Source organism: Mixophyes fleayi, chromosome 6, assembly GCF_038048845.1.
Source record: "Mixophyes fleayi isolate aMixFle1 chromosome 6, aMixFle1.hap1, whole genome shotgun sequence".
Taxonomy (NCBI): Eukaryota; Metazoa; Chordata; class Amphibia; order Anura; family Limnodynastidae; genus Mixophyes; species Mixophyes fleayi.
In genome coordinates, this window is record NC_134407.1 from 56,601,636 (window position 1) to 56,617,356 (window position 15,721).

At 38.3% G+C, this 15,721-nt stretch overlaps 1 protein-coding gene across 1 annotated transcript in view; it reads left to right on the plus strand.

The window, feature by feature from the left end:
• The window catches only part of ADAMTS14 (ADAM metallopeptidase with thrombospondin type 1 motif 14), a 132,684-nt gene that overhangs the window by 34,834 nt on the left and 82,129 nt on the right, over positions 1-15,721 (plus strand). The window contains exons 3-4 of the mRNA XM_075215202.1: positions 4,446-4,602; positions 9,304-9,500. Of these exons, the coding sequence (XP_075071303.1) occupies positions 4,446-4,602; positions 9,304-9,500 (354 nt within the window). The remainder of the gene's footprint in view (positions 1-4,445; positions 4,603-9,303; positions 9,501-15,721) is intronic.

The following is a 15,721-nucleotide window of genomic DNA, read 5'->3' on the forward strand; positions in this document are numbered from 1 at the left end:
TCTTACTCCTTCATTGCCTTTTTATTTCTGAGAAGTATCTATGTATTTCAGAACACCTTTTTCTTTCCCTCCCTTTTACAATGTATCCCAATTTTGCCCCTGTCTTTTTTTCTCCAGCCTTGTCCTTCCCTCTCATAATCCCTGTACCGGTCATCTTGTACAGTGTTTGACTTCCCCCAAAACTACTCGGTGAACTCCTCAATTTCAGAGAAGGGACTCTGCTTGTTGACACAAAATTCTGGTGTTTTATTGGACGAAAGCTCTGCGTTGTGCCAGTAGGTAGGCATTGTTTGAGACATGCCACTGAAGTTGTTACCTCCTTGCTTAACAAGACAGATTAAATGTTAAATGTTGTATTAAACAATCGGTAAGAAAATATTTCTCAAATTAAATTGTGCACATTGGACAGCTCTGTTTTAATCCAGAAATTAAAATATTGTTATGGACATGGGAATAGTCATTGTTTTCACCAAATACTGTTGCTTGTTTTTACTCTGTTGTACAGCTAAATTAGTGATCACATTAAATGACCACCCACTGTTTTTAGCAGAGAATTATTGCGCATGATGTAAATCATGGCTGTCCAACAGATGGCTTCTAATGTCTTGTCTGGCTGCACTAAGAACTCCATGTTCAGCATTATTATATCATTTAGGATATAGGATTTTGCGTGCAAGAATGGATTTCTATTGTTTTATTTACAACTTCTTCCACAAACAGCACACATAGTACTACTGTAGTGCAATCTTTATCACTGCAGTATGTTCACTTCATAGTGCTCCCATGTTTTTATTTAGATTCTAATCATTTTAATGGGGTAAATACTTTACTAGCACGGGACCTGTTTCCATGAACCAATATCCCTACCAATAGCTATAATAGCTATTCCGCTACCTTATGAACCAAGTGTACTCCACACCTCTTAGATTGCAAGCTCTTTTGACGCAGACCATCATTACCTTCTATTTCCTGTCATTGTATGTCATTTGTTTGCTTCATGATCCTATCAATGTACATCATTACATAATGTGTTAGCCAAATATATGTAATATAAAATAATACATTTGTATGAATTTCTTGCTTCCTAATATGTCAAATTTTATTTAACAAGAGGTAGATGGATTTAGTAAATTTATTAGCTTGATGGGTTTTAATTTTGTGTATAGTGTGCTCATTTCGTCTCTTTTGTTTTTAACACAGACTATTATCTGAATAGTAAACAATAGTTATAGTTGTATTAATCTAGCTGTAATAATATAAGGTATTTGGTTATCCTCTTTTTTGCTGTTGGACTAACAATTTGTTTTTCAAGACAAGCGCTTCTTCTTTCCTTTGTGCTACTGCGTGTCCTGGGGAAAGCAGAACATCTCTCAAAAGCTTGTCCTAAAAATGATGTCCAATTAAAAAGAGGATCTCCAAAACTATATGTATGAACTTTGAACAGTGTTGTGTGAAGATAAACACTTGAGTTCTAAGGATAGCAGCAATTTGTAGTGACCCCTGATGAACATTATTCACATACCCTATTAGTTACTTCTACCTCTATCTCATTTAAAATTGGGTGACTTTAGAGTAAATAAAAAGGTTTGTGATATGATCAAGAAATTGGCCCATAAGAGAATATCCTGAAAATAAAAAAAATATTTCTTAGTAAGATTGTTGACATCTCTTTAATTCTCCAGTTATGTTATTAGAATATGCCCAAGTATTATTATGAATTGCATTATTCAATATCACATATAGAAATAATTTTATATGTATTTATAAATGTGGGTATATATTATTTTTGTAAATGGTCTGTTTGAATACAATAAAATTTTTTGGGTGGAATTAGGCGATCTAAAATCAAATGCAAAGTTTTATGTACCGGCGTTTTAATAATCCGCAGGACCCCTAATTTGAGGAGGAGCGCATAGAGGGGGGTACTTTGACAACCCGAACAAGGTCCTCTGTAGCAGGCGGTAGGATCTCTTGCTAATTCCAACCCAAATTGTATTTTTATTTTAGCGTATGCACCCGGTACTCTTCCATTTCTGTCACAGCCCTGGCTGAAAACCAGGAGGTGGGGTGGGGGGACCTGTCACTAGTCCTCCCCCTCACACAACCAGACGCTTTCATTTAATGTTGGGTAACAAAATTAATTTGCTGGGTCTGTATTGTGGATTAGGCAGAGCCCCTGGAGAAACAGTTACATATAGCAGTCCACTCTGGCTAGAGGAAAATATTTTCTTACATGATGATGCAGCTTTTATAGATCTCCCTTGTATGTTTATAATTTGATTAGCCTGACTTGGTAACTAGATCTTATGGGCTTGTGAAAGAAAGGCTCTTTATTTATATTAAAATGTGTTGGTTTCTATTCCTTAACAAAGCAAAGCAGTGTGTTAATCATTACAATGTAGATTTTACATTTTTTAATTTTAATGTAATTTCTGTTAAATATATATCTGTATGTGAAGAGTACTATAATACGTTATTACTCAATCATAATGATTTAGACATGTGGCTCTTTTAAATGGATTACAATATCTGAAGCAGATGCGTGGCTTGAAATCTGCAATAGAAAATTAAAGACATTGCAAGTCTTGGCTGTATGCTCACGTTAGCTAACAGCAGCTATTTTAAAAGCCTAAAATACTTCAGGCAATCTTTGACTTTAATGTAGAACATCTGAAACTAGTGCGTGGTTGATGTATGAACGCAGTTTGTGCTTCATGAAGTTTATTATTCTGTGTAATAGGCCAAATGTAAGCGTTTTACAGGTGTCTCATTATCTCAGTGCAGCAGTCAAGTTGCCGATTCTGGGAATGATGTTGCCAATAATATTGTATATGTCTCACGTTTCAGTCTTTTGCAAATATTTTTCTGTCAATGATTCCACAACTGTTGCTGTCTAAGGACTGTGTTGTGCTTTTGTAAATAGAAAATAGCCTGCCCATATTGTCATGTTTTCTAAAAATAAATGGCCTAGATAGTTGTTTAATAGCGTTTTCCTTAAATATTAAATGACGGCCTTCTATGTTATTTTAAGGAATATGTAAACGATATCAGCATTTCAAAAATAAGTTTTATTTATTTCTTGGGTCAGGAACGTTCACGTGTAAGTGCAGTACAGTAAGGGTGTGGAGACACAAGTCAATCATGCCCGTTAGTGATCCGTCCCATTTTCTGTTACTCAATTAATTCAGCTATGGCTTTTAGGAGGTATATCTATATACATCCCATAGGGCTAGTGCAAATTTCTGAGTTCATGATGATGATGATGACAGCCTCATCCTCATGTATATCCTAGATTTAAAGTTGCTCTTATATTAAGATATGAGCAGCTCAAAATACAACTGTTGAAATGTAAGTGTACAGACACATTTTTCATTTATGCATAATTTGCATTTTTAAAAAATAAATAAAAATAAATCTTTATTTGTAAAGAAAACAAATGTGTACAATAACCAGGAGGGGGAGAGAAGTACAGGACTAGGGAAAACTAAAACCAATGCAAGAACATCAATACGAAATAACGGGTAGTGGCTGGTAACATGGGAGAACAACCCAACATTGCAGACAATATAAAAAGAGGGTGAGTTTTATATGTTTCTGATAAGGAGGAGGTGCGTTCCATTGTGGAGGACCTAGAGACGGCTTGACGTGCGTCCTCATAAGGCGCATTTTTTACGTTTAACTCTAAATCATGTCCTATATGTATAGCATATGATGCTGTTTATACACTCTTTGTATTTTATGTACACTAAAGGAAGCTGTTTTTTACACTATCCGTTTGTCTTGACAGGCAACTTTCTTGTCTTGTTTGGTCTTCCCTTTTACCCTACCTAGCTATTATGTTTCCTCAACCTGATTGTTTTTGATGTAGTCTAGCATTTGTTAAATGATTTAATTCACGAGGAATAAATCTAGATTTACTTCCTTGCGTGTTGGGCCCCTAATTGCTTGAGAGACACCCCTCGTAAGAAATTCTGAATGTCACTACTGGCTGATTTAGCAATTGACTGATTTCAGTTCATATCAGGCATATTAACTTCTTCAATAATTATCACCTCAACGTTCATTGATATCTCAGTGATTTCTATTATTGGTAATCATTCAAATTATCTTGTCCAGTGGGACATAAATTGTTCCTAAATGAAATGCTAGTTTCCATAATGATACAGACTTTCACCATTTGATGAGTCCATGAACTGCTTCTTATTTATAACATATTAGCAGATTTATAGTAAAATATTGTTATCCTCACTATACTAAATGAAATACTGTTTGAGCTGGTAACGTAGTGGCTGTTTCGCTACACCTCCCACATGTCTGCAGGAACAAGTGAGCGCTGAGTACTCCATTTTCCCATACACCAAGCCATGTATGTCATCCTGTAAAATGGAACAATGATGTTGTTTTTTTAGAAGATGTATTCATTATAGACAATGTATTTCTTCCAGGCTGGCTTGATCAGGACAGATAGCAACGAGTTTTTCATTGAGCCTCTAGAGAGAGGACGGCAGGATGAGGAGGAGAATGGGCGTGCACATGTGGTCTACAGGAGATCTGCTGTTCAACAGGATACATTTGGAAGCCAAGAAGAGATGCATAATGAAGGTACCACAGAGAAGAAATCTGTTCCATGTGTCTCTTCTTTCCACAGAATAGACTGGTAGTGTTGTTGTTAAGTGTTTACTCTTTGCATTACTGTGAATGAAATTATATTTTTGTTTAAATATAAAAGATATCAAAAAGTTAAGGGTATATACCTTTAAAGATACCTCTGAAATGCTTCTTTAAATTAACTAATTTAATCTGTACTCAAGAGGAGAGTTTTATCACTCTAGACCAGGGTTTCCCAAACCCAGTCCTCAGGGCTCCCCAACAGTGCAGGTTTTCTGGATCACATGTGACATAATTAGGACCACCTGTGGATCTGTTACAATGTGTCAGTCAGTAATGAATACACCTGTGCTCCAGCAAGGAGATATGGAAAACCTGCACTGTTGGGGAGCCCTGAGGACTGGGTTTGGGAAACCCTGCTCTAGACTAAACCAGACTAAGCTACATTTTGCTTTATAAAGGGATATTCCAGAACTATGGTAATATTCCATGGATGATTTGTGATCATTCATCTATGAAGCTAGAAATCTCGCAGCTTCCATGATCATTGAATGGAGAACACCATTTCCGTTTCAAGGATATTTCTCAGTTCACCTTTGTGCAGGGCATAGTAAAATTGTAGGGTGTACCTCTGCTACCAGCTCAAACACCAGTTCTACTCTGCGCTACAATTTTCCCTTCTAATTGAAAAATGTGCTGTACACTTTGGCAGCATTGTTAAAGAGTTTAAACTGTATCCATATCCAAGCATCAGAAGTGCCAATAAAACACATATTTGGGTCTATAAGTGTAATGTTTAAAATCTAATATTGGTAGTGATTTAATTTACTGTTAATGAATTCATATGATAGTCTTCATCCTTACTGTTCTTTTAAGCAGCATAAAGGCACAGGATGAGGACATCATATCTTATGATATGGATAATTTACTACAGTTTTTATTAATTTTATAACAGAAATATATGTGAAAACCAGCACTCATGTTTGTATAAATACTATGATGCATAACCTAGTTCTCCAACTGCCCCAACATTAAAACATTAGCTCTAAGGCTTCCCAGTGTCAGGAAGCAATAAAACAGATTTAAAAGCTTTTCCTAATTGTTGGCATACTATGACTTTAGCTTTTCAAAGGTTTCAGCACAATTATAGATCTCTTAAATATCTACCATTCAACTTTCAAGTTCTGCAACCTTAAGTTGAATGCAGTGATCATCTGAAGATGGGCTCAGCTTTTCTGTTTGAGAAACACAGATATTTTAATATTAGTTCAATATACAGAAGTTCATTGTTAGTTTTCAGGAAACTTTGGGAAGAAATTTTGTGGCTTATAATTACTCTAATAAAGCAGTTTGTGCTCCAAGACAAAAGTGGCTGACCACCTACAGCTCAGTCTGTTGCTAAGTGGCTTATCAAAAACCTTCTTAACTGCTCAGACACTTTTCTTCTCTAGCAGAAAGAAGTCTACAGCAGAATGATATCAAAATGTTTGTTTTATGAAGGAAGACAGCCTGTTTTGGTAACTGTTCCAATTGGAAAATATGTTCGCTTTCTAAGCTCCAGAGCAGTTTAAAATGATTTCTGGTCTATTGGTTATGTACATCCAAGCTGGTATATGCATGTTATTTCACTCTTATTGTGCATGTTTACACTTGAAACTATTTTCAACATGTAATTCCTCATTTTGTGGAACTATGCAGAACTGAGGTTTACTGAGCAAGATTACTGTAATGAGATAAAGGAGTTGAGAGGACCCATTATCAGTGGCCTTACACCACTGTTTCCCAACTCCAGTCCTCAGGGACCCCTAACAGTGCAGGTTTTTCAGGTCACAAGTGAAATAATTAGTACCACCTGTGGATCTTTTACAATGTGTGAGTTAGTAATGAGTACACCTGTGCTCCAGCAAGAGATATGGAAAATATGCACTGTTAGGGGTCCCTGAGGACTGGAGTTGGGAAACACTGCCTTACACAGACATTCTTCCTCCTCAAAATGACTTGAACTGTGCACCAGCTCAGAGGTGCTAGAAATTGGGTCTAATCCTGTACTATTAATGAATCAACACACTTCCCATAGGCACTGCATTGTGTAATTTAAACAAAATAATTCTTAAAAAAGCAGGCTTACCCCTTGCCCCAAAGACTCAATAAATCAGAGCACTAGACAACCTAGGCTGATCTCTTCAATGACAGGGAGGCTATGAGCATGGTGTCCCCCTGCTATAGTGGAAACCAGTCCCATTCTGGTTACTGCAGAGCTGATTCCCCTTTGGGGGACCTCAAGAAAAAGCAGCCAAGAGGCAGTGGGGCATCGTGGTAATTTAAATTTTGGGCCCCTGGAGTGGAAACTTTGCCACCACAGTGATCCTAGAGTACCAGAAGACAAATCCTCCAAACCCTCATCCACCACTTTATTAAAAAAAAATATTTTTTTATTTATTTTCTTCTTTCTTGACCTGTTGTAGTCCAATGAGAGAAAGATACCCCCACAAATCATGTTACAATCTCCTATGTATCTTTATACAAAGATAACTACCCTTCCATAATTAATAAGATGCATAGATCTTTAAATTGCTGAGGGAATTGGAAACGTTCGCTGCATTAAAAGGGGCATCCTGTCAAAAGTTTATCTATTTCAATTAAGATCCCTAAGCCTGGTCTAGGGTGGACAACTTCATCTAAGGATGAGACTTGGGGCTGGGGGGGAAACCCAAGCTTAATTCTAATATCTTGAGAAGACAGAAATATGATAGGAGAGTAGAATTCACAGATATTGAGAAGTTAGAGTAGCTAAATTGTTGGTTCTGCCCTAAAGGTTTAAAAACTTGAAGAGTGACTACAATAAGAATGTCCCTCTCCATTCCCTCCTTTATTTGCCCAAAGAGCCCAGTCTTCTCCCCTACGAGTTAACCCCTTTCATTTCACATTCCCTTGATTTTTTTGGGATCAATATGACCTAGTGGCTCATGGGCCTGGGGTCCTACAAAACTTAAGCGCTCTGCGCCCAAAGGCTTCAAGCCTAAATTCCCTAAAGACAACTCTAATTGCATTGGGCCTTGTGCCCACTATTTACCCATGGGCCTAGTGTCGACTTGCGCCACAGGCCTTGTGCCTGACCTATCTCAAGGGTTAATATTTACCTGCTCCACGCAGGACACCAGCCTCGGGCAGCAAATCTCTCACAGCAGTCTTCTTTGCTTGATCCAATGCAGACAGAGCAGCTCTTTAGCCCTGACGAGGACTCTCTGCCTTCTGCATCTTCTTTCTCTTGAGCGCAGCATCTGTCTTCTTCTTTGCAGTGTCTTCTTTCTTTTTACGCTGGTTTTCCCGCAATGTCTGCTCTCTTTGGTCTTCGTTGACAAAGTGCCAAGATGTCGTCGACATGTGTCTTGGCTTAAATAGCCCTGATTGTCTTGCCGCAACGCCAAACATTCAAACGGCCGAGCAGTGAGTCCTTATTGGCTCACCGACCTGGCCAATCAGGGAGCAGCCACTGCGCACCAGTGGGACTCACCGGGCTTTCAGGTGAGTCCCTCACACTGGCTGAAATAGTGTCTTGTCCTAAACTTTTAATAAGGCAAAATATTTCCTGTGCACTGTTTTAAAAAATAAATAAAAAAAATTAAGAGTCCTCTATTGGTCCCAGGGCAAGACTGGGCTGATTTACAATATAACAGGGAGAACATAAGCGTCAAGCCCCCAGCCATTGTGAAATCCAGCCCCAGGCTGGTGAGAACAGGGCTGGTGTCCCTATAGGTGTGTCAGTATACTGGACTGGGGTTCCTAAGAGTGTTATTTCTTGATCTATTGTAGTTCAAATAAGGAAAGAATGAAAAATCCAAGGACCACCTGCACACTACAGATGGCTTATGTGAAATGACTATGCTCTTATGTTTTTGTATGTTTATTTCCTCTTGTATACAAACTACATGAGTGTGATTACACAAGCATTTATCAAGTGTCCTCAAGGCCATTTAAAAACACTTTGATTCTTATAGTCCCAACTTTAATGTAAGCGAATGAACCTATACATTTCAGCGTTGCCTATGGGGTTTAGAAGTGTTAATTGCGCCATGAAATACAGTGGAGTTCTGTGGGAGTGCTCATTTATGTAAATAGTGTAAATACTGTGCTGCTGGGTATCTTTATTTAGCGTGTTTCTAGCAGTCTGTTAAAAGCAGAGACAAAGTACAAGGTTTTGTCCATGTTTTAACTAGGGTTGTTCTTCAACGCCTGTGTGTTCAAGCTCTAATAGTAAAGGTTCGTGGCACAGCCTTCCAGCAGATGTAGCTGAATAAACAGCTATTCAATAGGTCAATATAGTCCACCCATTTTACCTAGTAATGGCTTATTTTAGGCAAGCCCTGTGTTTATCCCAAGCATGTTTAAACTTCTCTCTCTGGCATCTGCATACAATGCTTTTCTTCTACATAAAGTAGTAGTAGTATTGTATCTCACCAACAGCTGTGCAATATTGCGCTATTATTTTTTTTTTTATCCTTGGTAGTAACAATTAATTGTGGCCCAGGATCAGCCCACCCGTGTTTAAGCTGCCATTTTGTTTTCAGATAGATTTAGGGATGTGGGTGCAATGACCTTCTACAATTTTTGAATTGCGCCTTCAGGACAAAGTACACATCTCTGCCTGATAATTACTTCTTACAAAAACAACTTCTGGTGTCTGTTTTCTTTCAGTTGCAAGGAGTGAAGTAGGCGATCTTCCTGTTGCGCTGGACTTGATGCGAGACAGGTTGTGGGAAAATGAGCGCAAGAAGCGCCATGCTCAGAAGGATGACTATAACATTGAGGTGCTGCTGGCTGTGGATGACTCGGTTGTGCGTTTCCATGGAAAAGAGCATGTGCAGAACTACGTCCTCACTCTTATGAACATAGTGAGTTTCTTTCTTTATTTTCATGCTTTGTCTTTTTACTTCTTATGAGTTATACAGAATGTGTATCATGAGGGCAGTCTTTTCCTTTGAATAGGAAATGATTTTATTCATCTGAACAAGGTGCATCCAAACTCTGCTAAAGTTTCTTTGTACGGTCTTTCTCTTACCTATACACAATGGAGGTAGTTAGTATGTGGGCTGTACCAATATTCATGAGAATGCAGCCCAATCAAATCACTGGGAACTAGTGATGTCACTGAGGCATGAGTCACTAGTTCTTAGTAAAGTGATAGACTGAATATTTCTTCAGCCCATAAAGTAAATGCCACTATTGTGTGTAGGTACATCTGAAAAGTACCTTCCTTGTTGTCCATGTATAAAGCATTGGCTTTTCAAGGCGTGGAATAAAGATTTTGTAAGGTATGTGTAGTAAGAGGCAAAGGGTTCTGTGTTATATATGTAAATGTTCATCATATTCTTTATTTATCCAGGAGAACACCATTGACCACACTCATTTACAAGTAACAATACATTTATATACAGATAAGTAGACAGTTGATGCAAGAGTACATTGACACAGGCAGACCTGCAATGGGCAGGATAAATAAAAATACATTTTGGCTTAAGTAAAAGGCAGTTGATAGGATATGATTAACAATGGGGTAGCAAGTCATTAAGATGTATACCTTATATAACAACATACATGTTTTAGATTTCCTCCAAAACAGTGATGGGCAACCTGATCTTCTTTGGGGGCTTCATGGTGCGGCCCTTTAACCTTCAATAGGGCCGCTCATTACCCTTAGTCTCAGTTATAAGTTCTAACAATATATTTAATCAAAGGAAGAGGCACCTATATGTAATAACATATCAGCAGGCATGTTAAACAAGTGTTACAAGCTATAACAAACAAATCTAACAAAACAGCAGTAAGGAGCAGGTGATGGCCCAGTGGGCTGAGCACATCACTGCTATAAAGTAGAGGCATAATAGTCTATCAAGGAGATTAGCTACAGTGGATATTACAAACAAAGTGACATACACAGTTAGTTTAACAGGAACCCAGATGTATCATGAGGAGATGTACCAGAGACCAGTTGTCTAGAACGGGGAGAATACTAGGAGGGGAGGAAATGAAAAGATGTAAGTGTACAAGGATAAGGGGAGAGAGGCAGTGGGACATTTAGGGCAGTAGATACGTAGATGATTCGTGGACGGGTTATGCACTGATGGAAGAAGGAGGAGGATGGGACAAACAGCAATATTGTGGAAGGGGAGTGGATAATTGAAAGCAGTTGTTGGCTTCTTTTATGTAATGTATTAATGTAATATGTTATCCTACTCCTTGTCTCCACTAGGATTTAATGTAACCACAAATACATCCGATTTTTATGGTTTGGAAATGTTGCCAATCATTTTTTTGTTTGTTTTTCAACGGCTAAATAATTACTCCTCGCATTGTCAGTTGGGCTTTCATAAGCTTTATGACACCTCCAGCATCTTACTTTATAGTCAAAATGTTATTGCTGTATATGAAAAAGATATTTGTTTTGAACTGTATATGAAATACTTATGTGAAGCTATTTCACTCTGTCTGTGGTCTATGTTGTAATTGATGCATTTTTAGTCACTGATTCAAATCATTTTCAGCATACCCATAACAAATTTATAATCAAAACACAATGATCTTACATAATTTTCTTATATAATTTGATAATTTGACAATTATCTGATATGTACTATATATATATATATATATATATATATATATATATATATATGTGTATGTATGTGTATGTGTATATATATATATATATATATATATATATATATATATATATATATATATATATATATATATATATATAAATATATATAAGCCTAGCGGCGTGTGTTAGTGTGTGCGTGTGTGGAAAAAACTATTTTCTCAGAAAGGGCTCCTCCAATTATCCTGAAATTTGGTATACTGACATTATTTGACAAAAAAATTATAATAGGGAAGTCAGTTAACTTCCATCATCCCTCTTCCCCCCGTGGGAGGGGTAGTAAAGGCTAAATTTACAAGTTGAGGGCTCAAACTAAAACAGGACTGCCGTTTAAGCTAAGACGGCGGCAGTTCCCTTTGAAGGCGGCATTTGCTATGACCATTAACAAGTCACAGGGTCAAACACTTGACCGTGTGGATATTTATTTACCAGAGCCTGTGTTTGGTCATGGACAATTGTATGTCGCATTTTCACGAGTACGGAGAAGCAGTGATTTGAAAGTGCAGGTTATGAATACTGCCCTTCAAGGAAGACTGATTGAGCACAGCGATAAGGTGTTTAGCAGAAACGTTGTGTATTGAGAGGTTTTAGAACAGTAAGACGATGGAGATTAAGGATGTGGTGATGAAGATGAAGGATGAGGTGATGGAGAAGAATGATGAGGTGGTGACATGTGGACAAATCCACGTTAAAAAAGGGCGCTTACGTCGGGAAGTAATGCATGACAAGAACCTTTTTAACACCTTAAGTAGCTTCATTTAACTAGAATGCATGAGTATCATGCACGGGTTAACTTGTGTGTGTGTGTGTGTGTATGTATATATATATATATATATATATATATATATATATATATATATATATATATATATATATTGGTCAGAGCAGCGAATCCCCCTCCATGTGCTTCTAGAATACAATCGCCATCACCATACATTCCCTCTCCCTCTTCATGATAGTTGCCCCCTCCCTCTTCGCCTTACATGCCCCGCTCCCTCTTCACCGTACATTCCCCCCCACCTCACCGCCGTAAATGCCTCCTCCCTCGTGGCCGTACATGCTCCTCTCATCGTCATACATGCCCCCCTCTGCACATTTCATGCCCCCTCCCTCTTTACAGTACATGCCCCATCTCCCTCTTCATATTACATGCGACCCCTTCCTCATCATAATTCATGCCTTCAATTAATTTGCCATGTTCTTGACACAGTGCCATAGCTGACACAGACACTGATAGAATGGGAGCGTGCCGCACAATGATTATATCACTGTGGTGCACGCTCCCAGCCTATCAATGACTGGGAGCTGCCACATTATGAAGGGATGCACGGTGGCGTAGTGGTTAGCACTTCTGCCTTACAGCACTGGGGTCATGAGTTCGATTCCCGACCATGGCCTTATCTGTGTGGAGTTTGTATGTTCTCCCAGTGTTTGCGTGGGTTTCCTCCGGGTGCTCCGGTTTTCTCCCACATTCCAAAAACATACTGGTAGGTTAATTGGCTGCTAACAAATTGACCCTAGTCTGTGTGTGTGTGTTAGGGAATTTAGATTGTAACCCCCACGGGGCAGGGGCTGATGTGAATGAGTTCTCTGTATAGCGCTGCGGAATTAGTGGCGCTATATAAATAAATGGTGATGATGATGATGATGATGATGAGTCAAGGCAGTCAGACTAGGGGGTCCGGACAGACTAGGGGCCTGGAAAGACGGAGGGGTCTGCCCGAGCCCCTTACAGCTGTTCCACCTGTACCACCCTGTTGGCGGCCCTGAGTGTGACTATTAAATGACATATGGGAGGAAGAGGCATGGGAAATGTTATACATAAAAACATAACAAATTAATTTCAGAAGAGGACTTAATGTCTTGAGGATCTTCCAGTCTTTTCTAATTTAGCTCTTATTTGCATTTTAGTGGTACAGTAGATGTCTATTTTCATTACACATGTTTTGATTTTACATGTATTTAATTATGGATGTCCTGAATGAGCTAGGAAAAGTTTTAAAATGAAAAAACAAATTAATATTTATTTACAATATTAATCTGATTAATGCTCATTGATCTAGTTTGCTCAAAATTATTTTTTTTGTAGATTTTTGGTATTGTAATTTTGCTGAAAATACCAATTGTAGCATTGATGTCTAGTAGTTTAGATGTAATACTTATCTGGGCTCCAGATGCTGCCTGTAGAGAAATTCTTTCCGTTCCATTGTGCTTCCTGCTCTTCTAATTTTTATTCTTTTTTATTACATGTAATCTTGGATCGTGCATATGCTAAATGTGCTGTCTTGTCTAATACAGATGATAGGTTGCTGTTTGCAAAAAGTATATATAATGGTTTTCCCAAGATATTATGTGGATATATCTGCACCCTTGCTTCACCACCTGTCAAATTACACTTGTATATGAAGAACGTTGTGCAAGCATCAGATTTGACAAACAATTCCAAGAATGCGTTAATAATGGCTTTTTGAGAGCTTTGAAGCAAAGCTGAACGTTATTCCGAACCATCCACAGTAAAATAGAAACTGCCTCTAAACTCATGATTAGGAATGTTATGGCTTTGGAAGAACCTCTTTGGAAATACCTAACTTGATTCACTTGCATTAAAATAAAATAGCATTAAAAAAAAGTTTTTTGCTGTGACCCAATGACTAAACATGTTTTCTGTAGAATTATATAGCAAGTTATTATTTCATAATATACCAGCTTAAAGACACCGGCAATTTTGTGTGTATCATGCACAAAATCACTCTCTCACTCTCTCAGCCACATTCAATTCCTCTTCACACGCAAAGGACACTGACAACAGCCTATGAATTCAGGGAGGGAACAGGGCAGGGAAGGGGTGTTGGCCGTAGTCAATGCACAGTAAGGGAGTGCCAAACTCAAGCACATGCAGCAGCATCATATTCAAGCTCTGGGCATCTCTAAGTTGTATCTCTTGCTCCAGCTACAGGGCTAGTCTAAGTACTAATTACTAGTGATAACAGTCGCTTATGCATGCTATAACATGTGTTTGCTGTCAGGAGCAACTGTAAACTGTATTTTATGTTCAGTAGACATTAACAACATCATAATAAATGTTAAATAAATGTAATACATGGTGGGGAAGTAATAAAAAAAAGCTCTTTTTTCACTATTTTGTTATTAATGCCTTATTAACAGGTGACATTAATTGATTTTTTTTTCTGTGCATTCTTTTGCAAATTTATATTCCACATAGGTATTGGATGAATTCATCAGCACACGTGTCTTCAGATCTGTTCTCTGGTGAATTCTGGTGTGTACAGAACTGAATTATGTGCGTTCTGAAACAAATGCACATTGTGCTCAGTGTGCATGCCTTAATGAATCAGGCCTATTGAGGTTAGTTGAGAGTAGGCCACAGTTTTGCAGCCCAAACATAAGTGTAAAATCACGACTGCAAAATTGAGGCCTTACTTTTGCATTTTGGGCTACACACATTTTGCAAAAAAACTAACCATAAACATCAAGCTAAACTTTAACCTTATTTTAATGCTGACAGCGTAAGGATATGGCAGTCCTCATCAAGTTAATGCTGGGTATGATAGAAAGGTGTCAGTACACACAGTGCATCGCAGCTTGATGCGTGTGGGGCTAGCTTGCCACAGACCGGTTAGAGTGCCCATGCTGACCCCTGTCCACTACGAAAGCACCTACAATGGGCACGTGAGCGTCAGAATTTGATTATGGAGCAATGGAAGAAGGTGGCCTGGTCAGATGAATCACGTCTTCTTTTACATCATGTGGATAGCTGGGTGCGTTTGTGTTGTTTACCTGGGTAAATGTCACTAGGATATACTATGGAAAGAAGGCAAATCGGCGGAGGCAGTGTGGTGCTCTGGGCAATGTTCTGCTGGGAAACGTTGGTTACTGGCGTTCATGTGGATGTTACTTTGACACGAGCATCTGTGGGATGTGCTGAAAAACAAGTCTGAGCCATAGAGGCCCACAACTTACAGGATTTAAAGGACTTGCTGCTATAGTCTTGGTGCCAGATACCACAGAACACCTTCAGCTGTTTTGGAGACACGAGAGGGACTTACACAATATTAGGCAGGCGGTTCTAATGTTGTGTCACTGACTGTTGTATTATTTTAATTGAATAGTAAAAGAACCCCACACAAATAGAAATGTAATGTTGTTTCTGTATGTATATACTCCCACATACTAAAGCGAAACCAACACTTTTAGGGCTTGAAAAGCAATCCTAGTTGAAAGCATAGACTATGTTTGACTTAAAGGGGTCAATAAGATGTAATCATTGTAGTATATGTAAATATATGAATTCTTCAAGAATCATAATCATGACAATAGTAGAAACTTTGAAATCAAACGCTTGATGAATTGCTTGACATCTGTGATCTACCTCCTGGAATGTTCCTGTGGCCTCAAATACATTAAAAAAAAAAAATGTTCATTGAAAGTACGTGT